Here is a 16,663-nt window from a genome sequence, read left to right as displayed (position 1 = left end):
AGGGCCGTCCGGTTTGAATACAGAAAACGTCGGTCAGATCTTGTGCTGGGCCCCTACTAACCTAGTATATGCCTCCAGAAGCTTTAACTTGTGTGCAGGACAGGGACCCACGTTATGGATCGCCTTGCTTCTTCTTTCTCCTTCTCTTCTTCTTTTTGTTGTCTCTAGTCTTGGCCGAGGTCTAGACGAGAGGAATCAGATCGAAAGAGAGCCCAGGTGGAATAAGCCCAAACGTGTGGACTCCGTCACAGTCGAAAAAGAAAGGGGATGTAACCCGGAAATACTATCAAATCCAAATCCAGAGAGAAGTTGTTGAATAGAGAAGAGGCGGTAGAAGTGACATAACGCTGTGGGGAGACGACAATGCAGCAAATAAATCAGGGTCTGATTACATCCCCAGGAATCGGTGAATGTGGTGTGTCTTTACAGGAGGCCCAACCTATAATGAATCTTGGTGACGAAGAAAAATCCATAGCGACACCACAAGCTCACGAACGAACAGGATGGTCCAGGAGCATAGGTACTCCTGGGAACGGGGGTGCATACAACCAAGAGGTTGCAGGGGGGGGGCGTGTCTGTAGGTGTGTCACTGTGAACAGCGAAGGATTGAAGAAGTAAGGTGAGTGGGGTCGATATGTTTGGTAATAAGGCAGCGCGCATCGACAGGCCGGGGATAAACGTTGGAGAAAGAGTATAGCATGGCATGCTGGCAGTGTTGGTCCGGAATCTGGCGTTGGTTCCGTATCTTGAGAGCACCCAACTTCTCCTGAAGAAATGAAAGGGTGGTTCGGGAGAAGAAGGAATTGAATGGAAAAAGTATGGAGCGAAAAAGAAAGGACATGTTAGGTGATGCAACGCAGAGTGCATCATGCTCAATGAGCTGGCCCAGTATGAAGCTGAGAAATGAGGTTATCCCGAAATTTGTCTCAATCGAGTCTCGACCATTGTCCCCATCTTTGTTCGCCCAATTTTCCGATCAGCCGACCATTACGGCAAAGCAAAGCCCATCTCCCATGCCCATTCGCCATACCGTGGCATGGTACCTGTTTGGCTGTGCCCTCAATGGTATTGTCCAAAACAGCCACACGTCGAGATGGCAGAGCAGATCTGGAACCTGTCATCATGTAGATGGTGACAGAAGCCCAAAATATTGTGCTTCTGGATGAACTGCTGTATGACGGCGCACACCGCAACGCTCTTGATACCCAGGCCCAGTACCTCATCGCCTTGCACAGCCGCGGGCCTTGTCTTGCCTTGTCTTGGCCTTGGCTGAGAGGGGTGTTGGCGTCTATCGTTGTCCCCAGCTGTGAGGCTAAGTGCATTAGCCTCACACCCCCTAGTTCGACACCAACTCATCACCGACGCCCTCTGATCCACGTTGCTACGATCTTCGCATGGGGGTTACTTTGCCGAGGGCCAGTCTTCCTTTGTTCGCCTTCGACTCGACAAGGGCAAGGAACCTTTAATTGACACGACACTTGGAGTTGGCAGGGCTCGAATAAAGAACGCTGATATTGTGTACTTTGGTAGGTGTCCATCCATCTTTGATAAGAATCGGTTGCGATCTTGGCGTGGAAGTATTATATTGAATGGTGTTTGAGGGAGAATAGAGGGATGCTTGGCTGGAATGGCAAGAGCATTGACTGTACCTTATTCGTGCAGCCCAGTTCTCGGCACGTGGTCAGAAAGTGCAGCAACCAACACTGAGGCAGTTCCTGCCCATTCTGCTGGGTATCAAAGCCTCGAGCACTAACATTATTGGAGCAGTCGTATTGATCAACTCTCTTTACTAATGTAACAGGTTGTCTTTATTCTTTTTATTTTCCTCAACTTTAAATTGTAGATCTGATACTACTAACCATCATAAATATGTCTCGATATCCAGTTTTCAAGACATGCCACAGAGCTTTGCATAAGACGAGTGTATCAGAATGAACCTCAAAGACATACCTGGAAATCGTGATTTTGGTCTGCACAGCGAACTGGCTCGCTTACAGAAATACTGTCCTAGTTGAAAACATGAGGCCTTCTGTGTTTTAAGCCACGGTCTGAGTATGTCTCATTCGAGGTTGCTGATGGTGTTAGCACCCACCTAGAGGCACACGACAAGGAACATGCTATATCCAAAGCATGAGTTGTCTGGGATAAGAGGGCAGCCATAAGTGGACTGAAGATACGTTTCTAAGTCTGTGAGCCCAACTCATTCCTCTGACCGGTGAGGAATCCATACATGATGACGATTGCCTAGGTACTCTGCCTTCCTACCTGGCATAGCCCAAGTTTAGGTCAACATGCATGTCATGTCAGTCGAGATGATGAAGCCCAAGCCCAAGCCCGTTTGTAGACTCCCACTAAAATATTAGCTAGGTTAGGGGCTTCGCACGAACCACGTATTGACCGTTAGTTCGAGACAGCTCCAGCGTCAGTCAGCGTCAGCAGAACTTTGCCTTTGCCTTTGCCTTTGCAATATCATCAGCAGGGAGCTGAAAGCTAGAACCAAAGTCGAGTTCATTGGAAAAGGCCATTTGTCTGGTCTATCCGTGCTAATTAAAGTACAGTGGGGTTGTTTCCATTGGGACGTGATTTGCGGTTGCGCTCGGCTCGATGTACTTCCGCACTAACTACTACCTAAATACAAGGTACTTGTACTGCATACAGGCCTGGCTGGATCACGTAAATTGAATATTTCTACTGGTGACTGACTTATAAACCAATCGTTACATCCATAATGCATAGTTGCCATGTTCAGTTGACATAATCCTAAACAAGGACCAGCTATTCCACTTTAAGAAGAGCGAAGCTTTTCTTTATGAACGCCATGATCAACTTGTACCTGCCTTCCCAAGAGTCACTCACATACGGTGTACTATTACCTACCTCTTGGTAGGCAGGGGCCTCCATGCCCAATATGCTTGCCCTTTCCGTCGGCTGCATCCGCACTTTCCTTTTGATGCAAAAAAGTCGCTTAGCACTTTTGCAAACGGGAAAGAGAGCTCATGACACCGAATTGCTTTTCCAAATTCTGATACAAGTGCCCCAAGCAAACTTCATCCTACGTCTCATGAATACTACAGAGCGCCTTTGGTCCTGGTGTCATCGTCGATCTTTCAGGGCAACACTCACGAACTCGGACTATTATGGCTAGTAGAAACCCTTTCAAGCCTCATTTGACATCTGCCAAACCCATGCAGGCCGAACTACCTAGTCCACACCATCGCCAACTTCTCAAGCTTTACCTCACTCGGACAACGGCTCGCACTGCAAGAACGAGCCCAATGATCGTCTGTGCGTAACTCCCGCTCAGCCTAGACACAGACATTTTCGATACACACACGGATCATTCTTGGTACAGGCACGCCTCTTTGCTCGGCTGAGGCCCTATGCACAGTTATTACGTATGGTCGATTCGACAATCTTTTGTTCAAACGTTTGATGCTGAGACCGATCTGATAGAGGCCCGGCCCGACCTACTCCATGACATGACCCGCTAAAGCACCCGACCTACAGTGATCAATTGGTGGAGTAGAGAGAGTTTGTCAGCACACTTCTACCACTGGCACAACCAGCACTTGGAGGCTGTTTGTACTCTGTACGTTGCTTTCACAAACGGGAGGCTTCTTGCCTCAGAGTCAATCTACGAGCTTGTTTTCAAAATGCTCCGTCCCGTCTTTTGCACGGGTCGTCGTTTGCTCCACGTTGTGCCCGCTAATGACTCTTCACTAGGAACATCCCTGGGAAGCATCCAATTCCGTGATGAATTGGCGGTCAGAGAGAGAAATTCAAGAAAGAGGCTTGTCTAAAATGTGCTGCACGGCCAGATACATACTCACCACATCATCCGTCGGGGGCTGGTACACCGAGGACTGACACCAAGGCCATCGTTGAGCAACTAATAACCAATTCTGTTAGTTTCATGGATCATGCCTTGTTACTTTCGAGTTGTTGAGCGCGCATCATGCGACCAGAGTCTTATGGTCTCTGCGCGCTGTTGCATCCATACACCGGAAGCTGGGATAAAGTCTGAAATGCACACACGCATGTAAAGGCAGCAGTCTTGGATATCCAAAATCAGCAGTTGAATAAAACAGCGTTAGAGTGGCCAAAAGCCTGACATTTCTCAGAAGTGAGGCGGCTTCTTATGATTAGTTTATTGAGGCCCGACACTACTCGCGTTTGCAAGCATAAATAACATCATACGGCTTGGAGGTTGTCACTCTTTGGGCTCAGCCTAGAAGTTTTGGAGGTTCGGCTCGAACTGCACAGCACAGCACGTTGAGGGTGGAGAAACCAGATGACTCTCAGGTTAAAGATGGCGTTACACGAAGCCGTTGCTAGTGTGGCTAATGATGCAACAGCAGCGAACCATTGCCCCGCAGCCCTCTCAGATCGCATATCGCCATCCGTTGTCCCTGGTGTCTTCCTGCAATGCTTGATGAACTGGATGTTGCTATTACTACAGACCATGATAATTCTGGCTCCCACATATAATAGGGCTTAGGTTCCGAGCCTTTCTGAGAGTGCCACGTCGTCTCATGCCCGCAGTCAGAGAACTTTCAGCAGGGTTTCCACCTCAATGGACGTCGTGACCGCCACACTACCTCCACCTCGATGAAGAATTTTCCACCTCATGCTTCCTTTTTCAGGCTGCTCGGCACGATTCCGCCTCTGTTGGGCTAACTGGCTGGGAAACTGCCCTTTCGCTAAAGCATTACTTCCAACTCTTTGCATATATATGCCCTTGGGTTGCAAGGGTGATGTGGAGAGACGAACTAGATCTGCTGTCCAGGGCTCAGGCTCTTGGGCAGGCACGGTTAATGCTGAATGTTTCTGGCACAAGAAATATGGTAGCGATGCACGTTGTCATCAGCAGCAAGCCATGATGACGAGTGGCATGAAATAGCAGTTTGGTTGAAACGCGGCCAAGCCCAAGGCAATGAATGGTATCTTTGATGAATTCATCCCAATGACGGCATAACGAGATTTGAGCAGCTGATCGGGTCAGAGTAGGTGTCGATGCCTGAACAAAGACTCGCTCGTTCATTTGCTACTTTGATTTTCTTCTTCACACCTTTCTCTCACCGCAATACAAATTTTCTGCGGCTATTGTTGACTATATCAACCTGCTGAAAGGGTACCTGGAAGCGCTGAAAGGGACTGTTGGGCGGTGGGTTTGAGCCATGCTAGCCCATTTAATCGCTACCATACACCATCAAAGGTTCACGGATGTGGCATTGCGGATTTCGCTCAGACAGGCCCTCAAGACCACACTTGCTGAGACGAACCAAGGACGAAACCGTGTGTCAAGTGAGCTGCGGCGCATGTGTATGTCTTCCCTTGGGCCATGATCCAACCCACTCGTGGGCCGGCTTGCCAAGATTTGAATGGCTGGAACATTCTGAAGGGTCTCATGCATAGCACGCACGTTCCTGCGGAGAATTGGAGGTGGGAAGAAAGAAAGTCGGCAAACTCGGTGGGTTCATAAAGATACGTCACGGGCCTTTTAATTGTATTCGGAATAGTTTGTCTCTTGGGTGCTGGCAAATAAGCGCAGATCAAATTACTGTGGCCAAGGACAATAACTACGCAACGGCAAACCGAAGTACATCGCGAGAAGCTCAACCAATACATCCATGCTCGTCGGCGCGCGTCATTCGCTTACTCACTGAACCGAGTGTGTGGAGTCTCAATGACTGGATACCGAACGTAGCCAAATGATGGACAGAAGCCCGAGTCCAGGATATCGCTACAATATGCACACTCCGTATCAGACGATGGAGAGGATTGGCCAAGCTGAGCGACTACGGTAGGTACAGCACATTACCAGCCGATCAGCGTGTTTCGAGACAGACGCTCCATAGATCGGGAACTTGCCATTATTCGTTATCAAGATACGTCGCTAGACGCCGGTCCAGATTTCTGAGCTTTCTAGCTTCCTAACCTAATCCCCGCTTTGACGGCTTACACGATACCTCTTTTTCTAAAGCGGTGAACGCTTACCATTTACCGACGATGGCAAGAATGATTAACAAGGCAAGACTTTGTGCAACAAAATGTCGATTTGCATCAAAGCAAAGCGTGGTTCGAGGGGAATTCACAAATATACTACACAAAAGGGCTTTCTCGACAACGTTTTCATAGGTCTGACTGCCAATTCGACTCTATCACACTGCAAACGTTTGGCTACGATGTCTTGGGCTCAGCATCCTTTCTCTCGCGCAATACGTCACGCATCTCGATGGGGGTATGACAATCAGACAATTTAGCCTTTGCATCATCCACATCGATAACCGGGCCGGCCTTGGTGAGGCAATCTAGCAATTGGATGATAAATGGCAGAATTTCGAAAATACCAGATTCAGCCACTCGATTTGGAAATCATCTGCTGCGAACCCTTGGTGGGTGGTATGTGACGTGTCATGGGGGGACCGGACCCATGGAATAGACGTCAAGGTAAAGCGTTTCATCCCAGCTGTTTGAACGGCAGCACGGCTCCTTGCATCTGAAGTCTGGCGCAAATTTAGATCTTAGTGCAGCTTGCGGAGTACCAATATCTCTCTCAGTGCTGGTAATCTTGTTACCATGTTTATTCCGTTTGGACACTACCAGCCCTATCCCAGGAGATCGAAGCACGTATACACGCAAGGCAAGGAGACATGGGCAACTATGAGTTGCTTAATTCGTGGGCAAGTTTGATCTTTGATTACAACAGTGTGACCCGTCGACAAGACAGCAAACACAGTACTCGGGTTCAGATTATATGTAGGTCGGCCATGCCGCTACAGTCCCCCGCGTGGCAAAGCAAGTGGTGAGTTGTCATGCCTATGCTGAGCACTCATGCTACTGTATTCGGAGTCTCGTCCTTGATCATGTGCAATTAAACCAGGGAACCAAGATCTACATGTTGGATGGTATACCAGGTTTCACTGACTTCAAGGGTCAACTATTGCCAGCAACCAACATTCTTCGGGCACCCTTCAGCCGCAAACTCACTTTTCGTCAAATACGCCCTTTTTTTATCTTTCACTTGCAACGGATAGCACCGCCCGCAAATTTCTATAGGGATTATCCATGTAGACAAATTGTTTCAAGTCCGTATAACCAAACAGACCCGGACTGAAGGAAGTTACGGCGGCAGAGGAAACCTGTACATCTTTCTGCCAATATGAACGACACAAGACTGAATCTGTCAGATTTTATTATGGGGTACCTATGTAAGGTACTGGCCAGAAATTGGTTCATGCTACTGCAGAAGGAGAAAATGGAACGCTTTGGCGATATCGAAAGCCCAGATATGCCAGTCAGCTCACCGATAGATACTCAAGCGTTTCAGGGGGTGTGCAGTTTGTCACGATGGCCACTGTCGATCAGATCAGATCATAGCTGAGAACAATCATGAAGTCCTAGACCATGAACTATACGTATCTCAGATCCGTATAGCCTATAATTGTGAAACCGGGGTCCTTGGGTGATCTTTGGGACTGGCATCCAGGTTTAGCGAGGCGAATGCGAACGATACATAATTACCTTTTCTTTTTTATCTCGGCAGCTGATGAGTTGCATACCAGATTCGAACAAGTATTATATAAATGCTTTTTATGGATCCTCAGCTTTATGCCGTGCGCGATATTGTCAATCCAGCAAAGTAAACTCTCCGAGTTGGCCGATGGCTGGGAGGAGTTCGTTGGTTGGTGATGATGATGCAAGTTAGCTACGGTAGTTGCTTTTGTTTACACGCTTAATTACTCCACTCGACCTATCACAGTGACTGTCGGCAACTTGAGAACTATAATAGGTAACCAGAGGTGCGGTATTGGATATGCGGGTAATCTGGTTCGCACTAATTACCGTCTGAACGTTCGGTAACCAGATGATAGCCCAATCCATTAGTAAGAGCTTTAAAGTAGTTGACGGGTTTCCCGCCATGACGAACCAACCCTATTAGCATTGTCATCTGTAGTTTATTCTAGTTGATCACTGTGAACCCCTCTCCTAGACTACCTACCTAGTAAAATATGGACAAACCAATCTAAACCGTTATATCTGAGATATGATGAAAAGTCTCACCTTGTGTTGCAATGCGTAAGCCCTGAATATCTCGGTTCTGACCGGAGTTTACTTCTTTCTGTTTCTTTATGACTCTTTTGGGTTCGTTTAGCTGCTACTTGCTTTTTTTGTCTCTTTTTTCTTTTTTTTTCTACTTCCACTGCTAGAACTACTTGCCTTAGTAGTTTACCCTTAGCACGCATTAGATGGATTTAGGTGTTTCCCTCGAACCCTTGACTGCATAACCGTAACCCCACCACACTTACTCCATTTCCATCGTTCTCATCGTTTCTCAACCAAACAAAGGCAAAAGACAAAAAGAAAGCTCGACTTATTCCTTTTCTCCCCCCAGCAAGGACAAGGACAATAAGACAATAAGACCACTTTTGGTTTGACCGGTGGGTGATTACTATTCCTACCTACCTAATGTTTGTCTGCCAGCAGCGCCTGAAATCTATTTTTGATGCGGCGCAGGCGTCTCGCAATAATGCCCTTGACCGCCGCCAGCAACGAGCATGCCCAGCTTTAAACTAACTGCCTAAAACAAAAAACTTAGAGAGCATTACTGCACTTTTACCTACACACCGATATATCACATACCCCGCCAATCTATCGACCATCAAAAGCCATGGCCGACGTCCCGCTCGTTGTCATTTCGGAATTCGCGCAGTCGGAGCGCCGAATCACTCCCTCGTGGTCCATCTCCCAGCTCAAGACCAAGCTTGAGACTGTCACGGGAGTCCCGCCAGGTTGCCAGCGACTCTCGCTCAAGCCCACGGCTGGCGCAGAGGCTATCGCCATTGAGGCGCCTAACGAGGATGACACCCACTTGTCCAACTTTCCCCTGGCCCCATATGCAGAACTTCATGTAAGTCAGAGTGCAACTTGGCCTCTACAGCCTCTCTCATTTGTCCCTCTAGTACTGTACCTTTGAACTGCTGTCCCCTATATTCGCCGCCAGTTATCCATTCCTTCCCCTAGCCCTAGCCTGTTTCCCTTCCGTCATGGCTCTCCCTCTCCCAGGTCCGGGTTCTTAAAGCTTCGTCAGCTTTTACGGCGCTGTTTTTTGCTGAGCTGGCACTTTGACAAAGTGGCGAGGGGCGGGGGGCCGAGCGGGAGAGGCGGTGGGCGTTGAGTTGTTTCGATCCAGAGGGGACCCAACGATCATCATCTCTCTTTTTTTAGCTTGCCGGACAGGGCAGGACAGGGTGTCCTGTCGCCAATACCACCAAACACCCCTTTCGTTACTCTCCAATGCTTTGGATAAGGCTGACAGGGATTTTTTTTCTTCCAACCCTACAGGTAATTGACACACGGCCTCCGGCCTCCCGTATCAACCTCAACGACACTGCGGGCGTCGACAAGTATGTCATGCCCGAGGAGGAGTACGAGAAAAAGTCAGACTCGGTGCTGGCCTGGAAGAAGGCTCAGAAGCTGGGCCGTTTCGATCCCGACGCCCCTAGCCACGAGCAGGCCAAGCTCAGCGCCCTCGACAGAGAGGTCGCCACGCGGGGCATCGCTGTAGGCCGCCGGTGTCGCGTTGGCGGTGAGGATACTCGACGCGGCGTCATCCAGTACGTCGGTGAGGTCAAGGAGATTCCCGGCGGCCTCGGGAGCTGGGTTGCTGTCAAGCTGGACGAGCCCGTTGGCAAGAACGACGGCAGTATCGCTGGCACGCGGTACTGGGGAGAGCCTTCGGAACTCAAGCACGGTGTCTTTGTGAGGCCGGAGCGGGTAGAGGTTGGCGACTTTCCTGCGCTTGACGACTTGGAGGATATGGAGGAGATTTAAGCATCTGGAGGGGAAATGCAGGGTAGATGATTCATTTATACTCAAAGGACATTATGTGCTTTGGGGAAAGTATGACTGATACGATGATATATGTTCTATCCGAATGAAGATGTTTTAGATCGTACTTGACTCTGCAATAAACTCTGTATGTTGTGTACCATGACCACGTCGTCTCTTGGGTTCGTCAAGCCAATTCTCAACTCCTTAGTCTTTGCAGCGACGTCTCCAAGGTGTCTTGGTGACTCCATTCGACCACGTGGACTACTTCTCTACTCTTTTCTATTACAGTGTATTAGAGTCCGGGGTAATGGAGGGATGTTAGAATCTGACGTTCATTAACCGTAGAGTCCCACGATACTTAACGCATGTTTTGGCTGTTGCATGCTCGAGTCAAGAACAAAAGACAACCATATTGTCACTATAGTAGAGGAATCCCATAATTTAATAGACTGGAATACAATCTAGTTACATGTGATCTCCTGGTAATCTGTTTGGATGCGTGATGTTAAAGTTTCGGTTTATATGGTGCAAAAGGGCAAGTCAGACCATATTCATCATTATTTACTATACGAAACGTTTCTTCAGAAGAGATACTCCCTTCAGAGACTCAGTTAAAAGATTTAATCCTGCTTTTCACAAGTTACATCAACATAACAGGCCTTGAGTTGGGTCGTGTGTGGTTTCTCCTTTCACTAAAACCGGAATCAGTCGCTGTAAGACCATTCGTTCCTCTGGCCACACCCTTCTTATGTAGTCTCACCTTGTATGCTCTCAAAATGTGTTCTTGTGTCTTCTAGGCATTTTGATTATATGTGAAGGATTGTGTCAGATAATTGATACTGAATCAGCACGAGGGATGTGTGTCCCTGAGCGAAAACACTGAGTGGTTGGTTGGGCTCAGTAAACTCCGGTATAGCATCCCGAAGACCTCACTCCAAGCTATAACACTTTGTATATGATGAATTCTGCGTGTTAATTTGAGTTATTGTATAATGTGCATGGCTGAGTTGATGATGTTGTGTCTTTTTCTCCATAATTTTACGACAGCTCAGCTAAGCATCTGGGATCGACCGTATACCAAGAATCCTCTGCCAGCAAATGTGTACTGATTTCTATCCGTTGTTAGGTTTACTTGTCACATGTTAATTCTTTTCGCGCCTAAGTCTGGACATGCCACATATACGATAACGGACAAGCCCGTTTCTGCTTGCCAAGTCGCACATCATGTATGTTAAGTCGGGAGTGTGATAGTGATTCTTAGCACAATCCACATGTCAGGTAGGTATAATGTCATAAGTGGTCATTTATGGGGGTTCATCTTCGTATACCTTATAAAGTTTACTTTCCGCATGAGCGAGATATTGATAATGGCACACTCGCAACCAAAAGGCTGCACTGGGAATTTCTGCTGGTTGGGGTGGAAGTAATTTTACACATTGTCCACACTGGAATGACACTTGTAGTTTCAGTTAATCCTCTGTTATGTATGTGAACGTTATTCTCCGTTTGGTTCCCTTCGGCCGACTGACATGTTCAGTGCGATATAACCGTTTCGTTGGCAATAATGTGTAAGGAGTGAATAAAGGTCTCTGCAACTGGCCTTTCATAATACTTTTTAGTGGCGTTCGACTCCTATTAGAATAGTATCTATGTCATCACTGTTGTTAATTCGTGAATAAGATGGTAGGATATGTAGAGGGGTTGATAAGTGACTTCTGAGTTGACTGATCAAGTACCACGCGTAAGCATGTGCCTGTACAACATAAACCGATGCGTTATTCGTGATGACGAGAAATGGGTGCGTTCCAGCCTTTGATATCTCAGACCTTATGACGATGGAAGTCTCTTGTGCCTGTCTTGTTAGTGTCTTGGTGTGGGTGTTGGTTTGTCGTGTTCACTGTCAGTTGCCGAGTACCAAGTAATGAACTGAGTCAATATTACCTGGCAGCATTTGCTAATAAGACAACGATTCTGCAGTAATTATATTACTTTAAGAACAATCGTGTAAGTGAAATATGTAACTTGGCTTTTCATCGTCGTTTAGCATTAATTATATCACGGATGTTCTGTGAATCTCAATACATCACCTTTCACTGCCGAGTAATCTCTGAAACTGCAGGGTAAAATGGCAAGGATAAAAGTGATGACTATCGATACCGAGATACATATCAATCAGAGAGATCAGCTTCCCCTCACGCGATCATGTTGGCCGAGAACTTGGCTGACATGGAGGTTCTTGTATCTCCGGAAGGGACGGATAAGATGCGCCTTCTTTGATCGAGGGAAATACTTGGACATGATTTATATGCCATAGACAAAGATTTAAACACAAGAATCAATGTATAAACAACATTTGACTGTAGTGACCTAATCAAGGTCAGTGAATTCGCGTCAACGACGTCGACTGTATAAATGCCAAGTTTATAGTGAGGACTTAGTGTCTTGGTCTGTACGAATGCTCCATCTTCACTGGCTGGGAATTGCCGTTCCCTCCGCTCTCGCCTTGTCGGGGGGGCAGGATCCACCTGACCTGACCTTCCTGGGGGCCCCCATCATGAACAGGATCGGGTTTGGTTCCTTCAATCTAACTAACTTATCCTTCCAATCCTTCCTCCATCAATTCAACTCCTTCATTCTCGTCCCACGGCCCACAACTCGTTAACAAAACCTATCAGGGAATAACGATACAACGCGTTGCAACGTCTCAAGTCGACTCTGGCTTTACAATATCGAAATGTCCCACTCCATCTAAACGTTTGAAGGCCATGAGTCCAACCGCGTCCACCATATCCCTGCCTATTCATATTCTCCGACGAGACCAGACCTTCAAACCCCAGCCGACATCTTGAGCCTCATTCTCCATCTCGAATACCCTCGCCAAACTGAACTCCTGGCTTCGGCGCCACATACGAGCTACAGCCATGAAATCCTCAACGATACCTCGCGTGGGCAGAATAGCCTTGCTTCTCTCCATTCTGGCCTGCACATTCACCACCACCGTTTACGCCGACGATAATGATATTTCTACTTGGGCTGAAACCGAAGTCCCCGACTGGGCCACAGCCAACGCCATGCAACTCTCTTTGTCGGCATCCGGATTGCAGTTTGCTGTCATTCCCCTTACGCCAAACCTGGGCCTCAACGACACGACCGGCCGTGTTATCAAAGTGCGTTTGCCCTGCATCACTTCGCCTGACCAACTGCTAATTCTCGCTTGAAGATTGTGGATTTCGATGGCGACATGATTGCGACAGATTCTTCCAACTACAACAAGATTAACAAGCAAGACGATATAGCTTATTTGTCATGCGACGAGCCGAAAGACAATTCTTTTCTCAGCCCAAACAAAATGCTAAACACCTTGATGCAAACCAAGCCACATATCAAAGCAATTGTTTTGTACTCTAGATCAAGCACGTGGTGCGCTCTCAGTCAAGCTGTCGACCTTCCATTCACAAGTATTTTATCCATGGCCGACGGGGGCGAGGCAACACAAGCCTTGAACCTACTGAATGGTACCAGCACCGGTAAAATCGTCAAGGCCAACATCTTTGGCAATAATACAGACAACACACTGCCGAAAGACGAGACTAAGGGGGGACATAATACTGCTGCCATGAGCATCTTGTACGCCATTACCGGTCTCATTACCCTTCTCTTTCTTGCCATCATTACCACAGGTGCAGTCAGAGCTCATCGATATCCTGAAAGATACGGCCCACGGGGTGCACTCGGTGGGAGACCCAGGCAGAGCAGGGCCAAGGGACTTGCTCGGGCCGTGCTGGATACGATCCCAATCGTCAAGTTTGGAAATCAGACACCGCCAAAACCGGATCCAGAGCTGGAATTGGAAAATGCGGAAGCACATGATGCTGCAACTCAGCGAACCACATCACATGTTGATGACACACAACGGTCTGACGCAGCTACGGCAGCTACGGTAGCTGCCCGAGACACCGATGCCGTATCAGCCGCAGCCAGAACGTCATCATCTCCCGAAGGTGCCGGGGAGGAGACAAGCGGCCAACAATGCTCCATTTGCACAGAAGACTTCAAGGTTGGCGAAGATGTTCGTGTTTTGCCTTGCAAGCATCAATTCCATCCCGCATGTATCGACCCTTGGTTAATTAACGTGTCGGGCACGTGCCCTTTATGGTGAGTCGAGATGTTGACACTGTTTAGCAACCAAGTTTAGTGTATACTGACATGTTTTCTAGTCGTTATGATTTACGACCAGGCAAGGGTGCTGCGCCTGAAGAAGGAGATGCTGGCGATTCCAGTTCGTTGCCACCACCTTTGGTGTTGGAAGAGGGCGCAGAGAATGATGCACCTCAGTCGTCGCACCGTAACCGACTATCCCGCCTGTTCGATATCAACCGCCTTCGAGAAGGGACCGTGGAAGAACAGATGGATGCGTTGAGGCGCATGCGGACGGTAGCTAATGAGAACGAACACCAAGAGAGAGCAAGTGTGGGTGAAGCCATTGATGGAGAATCCCGAGGCCAAAGTGCACGATTTGCGGCAAGGCTGAGGGATAAGTTTCGAATTCGCACTCGAGCTCAAGCCATGGAGAACGAGGATGACCAGCGCGGGCACTAGGGATTAGATTGAAGGCGCACATGGCGCAAATGGCGCTGGGGGGTCCTATACTACTGCCGATACGTTTTTCAAGGCTGAGGCCGTAGATCGGGCTGATCGAGGCTTCGAAATGATGAGGAGGCGCAAATACTCAGCTATGCCTTCACTGACCGTTGCGGTGGAAGAAAAAGAATGTTCGAACTCGGCGTTGGAATTGAGGAATGGTTGGGGAATGGGCGGCATGGCACGGCGTTTATTGGGCAATTGCTGTCGTTGGTCATCTCCTGACGATCAGTTTGGGGGATTTTTCTGGAAATATGATACCTTTACGATTATATACTGACGCGAAATTGAAGCTCTGCAAGAACAATATCACAAGACTCAAAGCTGTAGACCAAGATCCAATTGTGAAGCTAGCATCTGATAGCTCCAGTTGACACCACGGAGACATTCAGCCCAGCAAGGGTCATGGGTCAAAATGTCCGATGGGACTCGGCAATGCAGTCCAAGGGCTCATCCGCCGTGGGGAAACACAATGGTGCGTTGATAAACTTACCAGGGTCCCTCTCCCTTTTGCAACCAACAACTAAAGCCAGCCCTACGAATCAGGGTCCTGCAGTGCCAACTTTCTGGTAATAGGAGAAGGAAGTGGCTTTAGGAGCTGTAGGTGTTGCCGTTGCGGCTTGACGCCGATAATACGGTGGAGAGTTTACTGTAAAGAAGAAAGATGTGGCTACGGTCTGGATGTCGTAATCGAGATTCATTCATCAGTCCAAGCTTTGGGCTGCAGCACAATATGGCTTTTCTTCAGCAGGGCACTTACCTGCAGTGATGTCATGTCAGTCACACAATGATTCACTGTATGAGATGTCTCTTCATCGTGTGTTCTGTATTGATATTGACTTTAACAGTCTTTATTGCATCTAATGTCAGGCATAGAAACATTCAGTAACACGCTTTAAGTAAACAAATCTACTCAGCTACGGATATACACTGCATGCCCCCAGAATGATCATCAGCCAGCACAGACGAACCTTAAATATCACCAACAAGCGGGATCAATTTTCCTTACGTAGGCGCCGCAGATCAGTCTGTGTAACTGCAGATCAAGTAAACAATAAATGGAACAAGTCTTTCCGCCAACTCGGCCGTCGTTTTTCTGACAGATCAAATAAGTAACACACAGACACAGCCAAGATCAACATACTGAACTAACAGATCTGGTGTGGAGAGTGATAGATCGAACTAGGTAGATTGATCTGATCTAAATTAGGCCCTGGTCGAGCCCGGCGCCTGGCGCCCGGTCTTCAGTATTTCCTGTCTTTTACCTACATGTAGGTAGTTCCTCTGAGTTGAGTTAATTATCCGATTGACTAAACTCTTCTGTTGCTTTTTGCCACTTTTAACTCCTAATGGGGAAGAGAGGCTTGCGGTTTTAATCTTGTTTAGTATACATGCACACATGGACGGATATAGACTGCCTCACCCGGCGGTTCTGTTTTTAAGACATCAGCCACAATACCAAAGAGCAATATCGTGCCTGGAGACAGAGGTTTCTCAATTCCTACTGAGTTAAGGCTCGGCGATTCTTTCTACCTATTAAGTTTTTCTAACTCTTAATCCTTGGCAGACCAATAGCGAGACTGACGACGCCGGATCCTGCCTGTCCAGTCTTGCTTGGGAGATTTGGCGTACATTGTCCGGGTCAAAGGGTTTGGATCGGTTCCGGTCGAAGGAAGGGTTTTTGTTGACTCTAAGAATATTTTCTTTATCAAAGTCTCGGAGGAATTCATTATAGAAAGTGTTATTCCTCTTTAGTATGTTACTATCCTGATATGGTAAATATCACACCGCAACTATTCGACAATTACCATCGCATCCTACAACGTATAGTAAGTGTGTATAACGGCGTTGTCTAGGTAGATGAGATATTAGCCCAATCGACCATGTCAACTTACAAGCTTACAACAACGGACCAAGAAATACCCGTGGCATGGACCCAGTATCCGTTTCCGCTGTTCCTAGCTTGCACTTGGCAGATGGTAAGGCCAGGTCAATGCGCTGTCGATTTCAATGAGTGTTCAGTCACCCGAAATCAGTCGGCTTCGTTCTTTAGCTGACTCCTATAGCATACATCACAAGATGTCCACCCTTTGAAATGAAACGGAAAGGGATGACTTGCTCTGCGCTGTTGTAGTCGCCAATCACGAATGATCTGGAATAATTTCCACAAGATTGGCTGAGAAAAAGG

The 16,663-nt window shown here is 47.7% G+C and overlaps 2 protein-coding genes across 2 annotated transcripts; both read left to right on the top strand.

Moving 5' to 3' along the window:
- The first annotated feature begins 8,646 nt into the window (after nucleotides 1-8,646).
- FGSG_00317 (uncharacterized protein) lies at nucleotides 8,647-9,958 on the top strand. Its single transcript, XM_011317664.1, has 2 exons — nucleotides 8,647-8,911; nucleotides 9,346-9,958. Exons 1-2 carry the CDS (start codon nucleotides 8,672-8,674, stop codon nucleotides 9,832-9,834), a joined length of 729 nt encoding a protein of 242 aa, XP_011315966.1. The 5' UTR covers nucleotides 8,647-8,671; the 3' UTR covers nucleotides 9,835-9,958.
- Nucleotides 9,959-12,755: 2,797 nt separating this feature from the next.
- Nucleotides 12,756-14,705, top strand: FGSG_00316 (uncharacterized protein; the record flags this gene model as incomplete). The annotated part of the gene is made up of 3 exons (XM_011317663.1): nucleotides 12,756-13,001; nucleotides 13,055-13,989; nucleotides 14,052-14,705. The coding sequence occupies 3 exons, from the start codon at nucleotides 12,756-12,758 to the stop codon at nucleotides 14,431-14,433; spliced, it is 1,563 nt and encodes a 520-aa protein (XP_011315965.1). The 3' UTR covers nucleotides 14,434-14,705.
- Between the last annotated feature and the right edge of the window lie 1,958 nt (nucleotides 14,706-16,663).

This window comes from Fusarium graminearum, chromosome 1 (assembly GCF_000240135.3).
Source record: "Fusarium graminearum PH-1 chromosome 1, whole genome shotgun sequence".
Lineage (NCBI taxonomy): Eukaryota > Fungi > Ascomycota > Sordariomycetes > Hypocreales > Nectriaceae > Fusarium > Fusarium graminearum.
This window is presented reverse-complemented; position numbering and strand designations above follow the sequence as displayed.

Coding starts and splice junctions, on each gene's coding strand:
- FGSG_00317 (XM_011317664.1), top strand. CDS start 8,672: ATGGCCGACGTCCCGCTCGTTGTCATTTCGGAATTCGCGCAGTCGGAG. Junction 8,912..9,345: donor CCCCATATGCAGAACTTCAT/GTAAGTCAGAGT, acceptor CCAACCCTACAG/GTAATTGACACACGGCCTCC.